This window comes from Psammomys obesus, unplaced genomic scaffold (assembly GCF_907164565.1).
Source record: "Psammomys obesus unplaced genomic scaffold, mPsaObe1.curated_primary_1811, whole genome shotgun sequence".
NCBI classification, from domain to species: Eukaryota; Metazoa; Chordata; class Mammalia; order Rodentia; family Muridae; genus Psammomys; species Psammomys obesus.
In genome coordinates, this window is record NW_026596079.1 from 1,543,002 (window position 1) to 1,551,644 (window position 8,643).

The 8,643-nt window shown below is 57.6% G+C and overlaps 1 protein-coding gene across 2 annotated transcripts in view; it reads right to left on the bottom strand.

The window, feature by feature from the left end:
* Positions 1–714: 714 nt before the first annotated feature.
* Rhpn1 (rhophilin Rho GTPase binding protein 1) overlaps positions 715–8,643 on the bottom strand; it is a 10,436-nt gene continuing 2,507 nt past the window's right edge. The window contains exons 2-15 of one of the 2 annotated variants that reach the window (XM_055626426.1): positions 7,098–7,213; positions 6,032–6,160; positions 5,830–5,905; positions 5,087–5,164; positions 4,602–4,726; positions 4,347–4,513; positions 3,967–4,160; positions 3,423–3,579; positions 3,232–3,339; positions 2,692–2,886; positions 2,096–2,172; positions 1,796–1,942; positions 1,541–1,702; positions 715–1,126 (exon numbers count right to left, since the gene is read on the bottom strand). In XM_055626426.1, the coding sequence (XP_055482401.1) occupies positions 953–1,126; positions 1,541–1,702; positions 1,796–1,942; positions 2,096–2,172; positions 2,692–2,886; positions 3,232–3,339; positions 3,423–3,579; positions 3,967–4,160; positions 4,347–4,513; positions 4,602–4,726; positions 5,087–5,164; positions 5,830–5,905; positions 6,032–6,160; positions 7,098–7,213 (1,905 nt within the window). In that variant the 3' untranslated portion in view covers positions 715–952. The remainder of the gene's footprint in view (positions 1,127–1,540; positions 1,703–1,795; positions 1,943–2,095; positions 2,173–2,691; positions 2,887–3,231; positions 3,340–3,422; positions 3,580–3,966; positions 4,161–4,346; positions 4,514–4,601; positions 4,727–5,086; positions 5,165–5,829; positions 5,906–6,031; positions 6,161–7,097; positions 7,214–8,643) is intronic. The other variant, XM_055626425.1, reaches the window with a different exon arrangement.

Consider the following 8,643-nt stretch of genomic DNA (forward strand, 5'->3'; position numbering starts at 1 on the left):
GCCGGCTGCCTCTTTCCTGGCCCTTCCTCAGGTTCATGGGTGTTGGAAGAGCTGCAGCTTCCTAGGGCTGCATGAGTGGGTGACAGCTGCCCCCTGGTGGTCACAGGGAGCAAGTTCCCCATCTGATTTTGTTTGTTTTTCTAGTTCTGGGGATTAAACAGGAACACACACACACACACACACACACACACACACACACCGTCTTCATTCATACTCTACCACGGGGATACTCGAAGCCTTTCTGTTTCCACAGAACCTTTCAGGAACTTTGAGGGAGAACATCTTCATGGCTTCATGCACAGTTCAGGACTTGCTTCCCACATGGTGGCCCCCAATCTGTCCTTTTGGAATCCAGAGCCTAAGCCCACCCTTCTGAGGGACCTGCCAGGGCCTGCACGAAAGCAGGTGGAATGGGCATCAGGCTGGTCTGAAAGCTGGGCTGCAGATAAAATGCTTTTGCTGGGACCCTCACACAGAGAGACCGACTAACCAGCAAGGGAGACAGGTGGCCAGAAGGGCTACTGTGTATCAGGCAGAATCTTACTATTCAGGGGAGGGCCCTGAGGATACACACCCAAAGCAACCGGACTTGAGGATAGAGACAGGCAGCAGCAGAGTTGACAGGGCATGGCAGGAGCCAGGAGGATAGCGCCATCCCTGCTGCCCTTGGCAGAGAGGCAACCGTGTAAACCCTGTGTCCAGAGTGCACTGAGACATATTCCCGCTGGAGTGAAGTAGCCACGGCCCCAGCACTGGGCTCCGACTCACCTCCTCTGACCAGCATTTTTAATAGACATCTCTAGCTCGAAGCACGGTAGGGGGCAGCCTGATGGTCCCCTAGAGCAGAGGGACAGAATGCACTAGGCACCCCTGGCTGGCTGGAGCTGGTTACAGGGTGCTGTGCCCAGGAAGGTGCCCCCCTCTGATCACACAGGGGTACAGGGTGCCCAACTCAGGGACAGGTGACACAGTTCCTGTTGGTGCAGGGGTCAGGGTGGCTCCTGGGTTTGTTTTGTCTGGTCTTGCGGCTCCAGCCAAGGATGGGCCAGGGGCGGGCACGTGCAGACACCGGTGTCTCAAAACCACACTCTCTCTGGCCCCACAGCAGTGCTGAACGTCGGGGTCCCTGGAGCCAGGACAGAGATGGACATGGTCAGCCGCCACTGCCTGCTCTATCGGCGGCCACCCAGGGAAGAGGTGGCTCTCTGGGTGTGTTAGGGACGTGTTGGGGGCATTTGAAGTGACCCTGTGGCGCTGCTTGTCTGCTGCTTGCCACCCAACCCCCAGAGTGACCATGCTGGGTGGACGTGACCTCTGGAACAGACTGGTTTAAAAGCTTCTGTTCTGGGGACAAATTAGTCTGGAAGCTTCACTTGGAGCAGGGCAGTAGCCACACTGTGGAGGCACCGTCACAGGTGGCTACCCCCCAGTCGAGGCCACCTGCCCACCTTCTCTCTGAGGCCTCCCGAGTACCCAGGGGGAGGACCAGGGCTGGGGAGGGCAGAGGGTTGGGAATCTTCTCCCCGGGACAAGGGTTCACCGTGCTGCGTGGTTCGGGGCCGGGCAGCAGGGACACGACCTCCAGGCTCACGCCTTCCTCGCCCGTGCCCCTCAGCTGGGCCACCACCTCCACGTGCTTCCACCACTTGCAAGGATGCCCATTCACCGACGCGATGTAGTCACCCTCCTTCAGGCCGGCAGACTATGGAGAAGGCGGGTCAGTGAGGTCACAGCAGTTCACCAGGACGGTCTAGGACCTCAGCACGGTGGGGGGGGGACCTGGGGGGGGCTTTACCTCAGCCTGGCCCCCGGGAACGACGGCAGCGATGAGGACGGGGGAGTCCCCCCTCAGGGTAAAACCGAAGCCACCCTCTCCTCGGGTCATGCGCACCGGTCCTACCAGCTGCCACCGGTTCTTGGTTGAGAACACAGACAGGGGACCCTGGTGGGGAGGGAAGTGATAGAGGCCTGGCTGAGTGGCAGGTCAAGGAGCCCTGACCTGTCTGGCACCCCATCTTAGCTCACGCACCCTGGAGCAGGAACAGCTGAGGGGGCAAAGGGAAGAGGGACAGGGAGGAAGAACCGGCCTGCTCACCAGACGATGGAAGAAGTCGATCACCTTCATCTGGGACAGGCTGGGCATCTTCACCTCTGGTGCCTGCTGGGTCTTGGCTGACCGGGCAGGAGGGAGAGAATTGGAGCTGAACTCCAGTCCCTTGGTCCTCCCGGAACCAGAGTTCCACCAGTGGGTCTTGGCTCAACTCAGAGGAGTGTGTGGCCTGTACCTTTCCTGGGTCTTTAAAGCCTAGCTGTCCCTACTGACAGCCATGGCTGTACCAGCTCCCTGAATAGATAGAGGCTTCCAGGAATTGACCAGGGAGCCCCAACTGGCACTGTGTCTCTGTCCCCTCTTGCCTTGTATGAGTCAAGTGGGGAAGGAGGTGGCAGGGATGCTGGCCTGATGCAGGCTTCACTCTGCAGCCAAGCCTGCCTCCCCGGCCACCCAAAGAGAGTTTCAGGGTTTCACTCTGCAACCCATGCTGCCCTTCAACCTTACCCTCCTGACCCAGCCTCCCTAGTACTGGGCTGGGAACACAGACATGTGCTGCCGAACCTTGCTGACCGCCTCTGCAGGGGCTCAGCTGGCCTCTCTGACTAGCATACTCATCCCAAAGGGCCCTGGGCGCTCACGCTGGATGTCGGGGGCCTCCACAGCCTCGAAGAAGTCATCCTCGCGCTCAAGCTCCGAGTACTTGGCCAGCGAGTGCCGCAGGGCCTGTGTCACCACAACCTGGAGCAGGTCCACCTGGCGCAGGACTCTGCACAGAGTGTGAAGCCGCAGCGCCTCCTCCTGGCCCAGGATGGCACGCTTCAGGTGGGCCTTGGCTGTGCACAGGCATAGCACTGTCATGCACGCACGCACGCAAGCAAAAGGGTTCTCCGCCTGCTGGCCCTTCCAGGCTGGGCCCCGGACCCTCTGTCTCAGGATGCATCAGGAAGTGGAATGGGCCACAGGGTCAGACATGGTTGGCCAGATTTGGAAAACTCTGCCAGGCCAAACAGTAGAGCAAGGGAAGAGGTGTCCCCAGCTATGTCGCTATGTTGCCACCTACCCAGCACCCCCGAGAACCGCTCTCAGCAGTTTCTAGCACCCCCGGGTGATCAGCTGCTGAGTGACTATGGGGGGCACCCTGCCACATTTGGCCCAGGGCCCTGTCTGTGATGCCTCACCAAGTTTCCTGCGTTCCTCCGGGTGCTGCGGCAGCGTGGGGCCTTGGGGCTCACAGGTAGTTGAGGGCTGGGAGGCGTGCTCCTGCCTTGAGAGTTCTCCCTTGGCTGCTGTGAGGGGTCAGAGAGGCCATGAGCCGGAGGAAGGGAGCCTTTGCGGGTACACATGGGCATGTGGGGTTGGTGACACTCACAGGAGCTTTCGCAGAGGGCCATGGCTGTGTGATAGTGGGCCAGGGCGCAGAAGTGCTCAGCCTTGACACGTGCCAGGTTAGTCCAGGAGGTGGGCAGGTAGTCTCTGACAGGCGGCTGGGCCATGGCCCGGTGCACAAGGCCATACTCAGCTGACACCTGCCAACAGGCAATGGGGTGCAAATGGAGCTTCTGCCTTTCCTTGGGCCCAGGGAGCTCTAGGGATAAGGCCAGTCAGCCCCAGGTACACAGCTTAAGTTCCTGGCCTATGCACCCTAGGCTCAATCTCCATCTACTCTGCCCACATTCCACAAGCCTCTCCCTAGACTCCAAACTGAGCCAGACCTGGGCATCAGAGGCATCAGAGGCCTCAGTCCCTGTTCTCAGGACCTCGAGAACCAGGACAGCCACCGGCTTTAAGGAGTGACACAGCGACACAGAGCACTAGATGTGGCTGCCTCATTGGGGGCTGCCCATCCTTGCCTGACCTGGCTGCAACCCAACCCGGCCCTGGTTCCACTCAAGGGCAGGGCTCCTTGGCCTCACCTGGGCAGCTTCCTGAGCCAACTGCAGCTGAGCCAGACCGTTGTCAGGTGTTGCAGAGGCTGACAGCAGGAAGCCTTTGAAGATGCACTCCTGTGCCTGGGCAACCATGAGCTTCTCCAGCATGGAGAGGGAGGCGGCACTCATGTCTGGGCTCGGTGCATGGGAGAAGTTCTCTCTCAGGAGTCTGAAAGCCCCTGGAGATGAATAGAGAACTCACACGGGCAGGAATTTCCCATGCCCACCAAGTCTGCTTTCTAAACTTTCCACCGAAGGGTTTATGTGCGGTTTCTCATACAGTGAGGCCATGTCCACCAACCCTAGTTAGTTCCTGCCACAGAGATGGGCGCCATACCCCTCTTGCTATGGTCTACTGCCCTCACCAGCAGCCCTCTGGAAAGCCTCAGTGGCATGGGTGGCGCCCTCGGCGCAGGCGCAGTCCTGCCGCGCTCCGATCTGCGTGTGGAGTGCCCCAATGTTAAACAGTACACTGCCCTTCTCGAAGGCCAGAGCCCGCTGCTGTGCCGGGACCCCCGTGAGCGAGTCGTACCTGTGGCATGGTGTCAGGGTGGGTATGGGTCCCATAACAACCTGGCCTCTCCCATCCCAGGGCCTCCACATCTGCTGCTAGCCCCTACCAGTGGAAGAGCAGCCCTGGGCTCCGGGCGGGACTGAAGAAACGTGCATCCAGGAAACAGAGCTGGCTATAGTAGGCTGCAAGCAGATCCAGGCCTACCTCGTCTCGGCTGGGAGTCCTCGTGGCCTACAAGGGAGAGTCTGACTGGGCCCGGTTCTAAGACCCACCATCATGATGCACCCTTGGAACAGCGTGGGCACCGTCCCCAAGGAGCATTTGCTATCCTAGGGACTCTGAGGGCAGCCTGGCACAAGAGGCCAAGTAAACAGTACACTGCCCGGAGGAAGGGACAGGCCCCGCCACTTCCCAGAGCAACAGAGCATGGACAGAATGGAGTCCCAGGTCCTTCTGTGAACACTGGCCATGCCCATCTCCCAGATTTCCTCCCAGCATGTGGGGATTCCCTGTGAACCCCTACACTGGGATCCAACCTTCTGTCTTCCTCTTCTGTCTCTGGAGCGACAAGAGGGGGAGCAGCCCACCCACCTGCCGTAGGTCCTCTAGTTCCTGGATCTCTGTCTCATAGGAGGAACCATCTTCTCCAAAGTGCTCAGAGATCAGCTCCTGATGGGAGAACAGGTAGTGCCCTTGGGGCCCTCTATGCCTGGCAGCCTGCTCTAGGGTTGGGAGGGGCCAAGGAGAAGGGCTGAAGACCCGGGAGAGGAGGGTGGGGACATTGGTGGATGCTGGTGTTCTGGTCCCCAAGCCCTGGGTTCCTAATACAGAACTGGGCCAGGATTCTTGTAGGTACCATTTTTACACACATTCACTCATCTGCCACCTTGGAGGCTCAGACACTTAGTCATAAGGTCATGTCACTTTCCCATGGGGCCCTACAGGCTCTAGAAGAAGGGACATGGCCTGTTCTGGGGTCTGAACCTTCTCTGGGTCCTTCAAAGAATAGGTACTAGATGGGGGATGTCCCTGAGCCAGGGGACCCTGTACAGGGGATCCTGGAACCTGGTGGTCATTCTGGGCCACCCAGAATAGTCATTCATCATGGTCATAGTCATTCTGGGGCAGGGTCCCAATCCAAACGTTCCTATGCCCCTTAGCCTGGGTTGTGAGGACCAGAAGAATTAGGAAGCAGGATGGCAGAGCCAGTCCTTCCTCCCCGCTCTGCCCCAGCTTCCTCATTTGTTCAGTGAGATGATTACATTAGGAAGCATCTAATCCCCCTCAGCCCACTTCAGGGCCACTCCCCTCAAGGTTGACAGGCCAGCATTTACCTTCAGGGGTGTGGCCCAGTCCAACTCCGTGGTTTCCTTCAGGCCCAGGGGGATCATGGGAATAGTAACACTTTCACTAGAACCAGAAGAATGGGCTCTAGACCCACTGCCCATAGAGGGGGCCTGGAGTCCCGTCCCGAGGCTCCCATCACCCAGGTGTCCCCTCCACACGGGTGTGCATGCCCCGCCTGGGGTCTCACACCCCTCTGGCTGGTCCACATCTATGCTGCTGCTCAGCTCCGCCAGCTCCTCTTTCAGCAGCTGCAGGTTGGAGTTGACATAACTCAGCTCCAAGGCGACTGTCTCTCGGACCCAGCTGTTGCGGGTGGCTCTGGGAGAGGACAGGGAAGTGGGGAAAGACCCATGCCTCAGGAGATCCAGTGACCCAGACCCACAGCAGCTCTCCCGCTCTACGCTCTACCCAAGCTTCAGAGCACATCCAAATGGGGCCGAGTGCTGCTAGGCTAGGCCCCACTGCCGGAGTAAGCATGGCAATAGTGGGGCTGGCTCAGAGGTGCCTTCCTCTTCTCCTATGATGCCTCCTCTTTTTTTTTTTTTTTTTAATTTCATGTGCATTAGTATAAAGGTGTCAGAACCCTTGGAACTGGGGTTATGGACAGTCGTGAGTTGCCATGTGGGTGCTGGGAATTGAACCCAGGTCCTTTGGAGGAACAGACAGTGCTCCTAACCACTGAACTGTTTCTCCAGCCCCTATGCCTCCTCTTACAGCTTATTCTCCAACACCGTTGAGATTCCAACCCCAAGTTCCCTGGCCTCTGGGCACAGCCAGCCCTCCATGTGTCTGTATTGGGAGGTCTCTGATGACAGGGAAGGGGAAAGATGTTGAGGGGGTATGGGCCTGGGGTTCCTGCAGAGCATGGGTTGCAAAGGCTGTGGGGAGATCAGAATGCACAATGTTGCTGCGCTTAGAGGAAGCAGCCTGAGTCAGAAGGCCCACTTTCAAGGTCTCCAACCTTGGAGTGCCCGGCCGCCTACCATGCACAGCCTCTTCAGAGCAGCCTCTGAGGTTCACTAGATACTGTCGGGCCTCCTAAAGAGGCTTTTGGTCCTCTGGCCAAGCATATATGGGAAGGCCCAGAGGTGGGAAGGGGCCTGGTTTGCCTGTGAATGTCTAGGCTGAACAATGAAGTATATAGTAAGGCTACTAGAACCTGAGCGGCAGCCATGTCGGGGCCCATGTGTCCCTCTTTCTGACTGATGACAGGATCGCTACCCAGTCCGGGGCCAGGCGGGTAGCGGGGGCTCACCTGTAGAGGTTTTCAGCACCAGTCCTCATCCGCAGCTCCTTGCTGATCTGCTGGTGGAGCCGAGCCCTGTGGCTCTGCAGCTGGCCAGGCGGGTTCTGCACCAAGGAGTCATAGCCCTGCAGGGAGGACGCAGGTGGTTGGCATACCCTCTGCCAAGCTCAGAGGACCTCGGCCTGTCCTTGGTCCTCTGAGCTTGGTTACTGTGGGCTGGAGCCTGAGCTAGCATCCCAGGGAGGGGCTGGGGGGGGTGGCTGGAGACGTGGGTGAGATGCTTTTCCACAGTGTTTCACAGATGCCATCAGCTCCGTCTTATCCCAGCCGGCTAATCGGCTCATACATCAAGAGGTCTCCCCATATAACCCACTCTCCTAACACTGGGTACCACAACAGTTTAAAATGTGGTATAATGGTGCTCTGGACACAGCTCTCTTCAGAGATGGCTCAGTGGTTAAGAGCCCATACTGCTCTCGCAGAGGACTTGAGTTCGGTTCCCAGCACTCATGGCAGCTGGCTCACAACTCTCTGTAATTCTACCTCTGGTGGGTATCCAACACCTCTGGCCTGTAAGGACAGCTGCACTTACATGCAAATAACCACACAGACATGCACGCACACACATAATTAAAGATGAAACCTTTTAAAAAATTATGGTAAGGGGCTCGAGAGATGGCTCAGCAGTTAAGACCACAGGCTACTCTTCCAGAGGACCCAGGTTCGATTCCCGGCACCCACACAGCAGCTCGGAACTGTCTGTAGCTCCAGTTCCAGGGGATCTGTCACCTTCACACAGACAGACATGCAGGCAAAACACCAAACACACATAAAATAAAATAAATTGGTTAAAAAAAATATGTTTTGACTCTTCACCTGGAAGCCCTTTCTAATTGTCCTTGCTGGAACCAACATCATATGCTCTGGGGGCTCACCAGATCAAATTATTCAGGAGGTACAATTTGCCTTGGGGCCTGGCCACCTCTCCAAAGAGCTACTACGGAAGCCAAGGATGAGTCCCCTTTAAAGACCTGGCCTGTGGAGCCCTAGGGACTTGTCTCTGGGGCTCTGCCCACAGGGCTGTGAGCCTGTGCTGCTCAGGCAGTAATGAGAACCTGATCTGTGATACAGACAACTAGGCGTTGGGTTCCAGTGTTCCTTTGCCAGCTCCAGGAGGATGAAAGCTCCTCCTGTGTAACGTGAGAGAGGTGCCCTGGGTCATCTGTGACATCCCCTCTTTCCGACTGCAGGCTCAGCCACGGCCTACAGGCTTCCTCCCAGAGCTGCCGGGGAGCAGGGACCAGTGGTGCGGTACACAGCCTAAAGTCCCCCAAGCCACACAGGGTTCTTACCCTGTCTGTCTTAATCCACCAGCCTAAGACTTGGTGGTAAAGATTTTGCAGATGGGCTCTTTCCCTGGGGAATATCCTCATTAGTGGCCGCTGGCCATCTAACAGATGGGGGAGGAGGTCACAGAAACTCAAAGGCTTTAATCTAATGATATGGTGTGTGTGTGTGTGTGTGTGTGTGTGTGTGTGTGTGTGTGTGTGTGTGT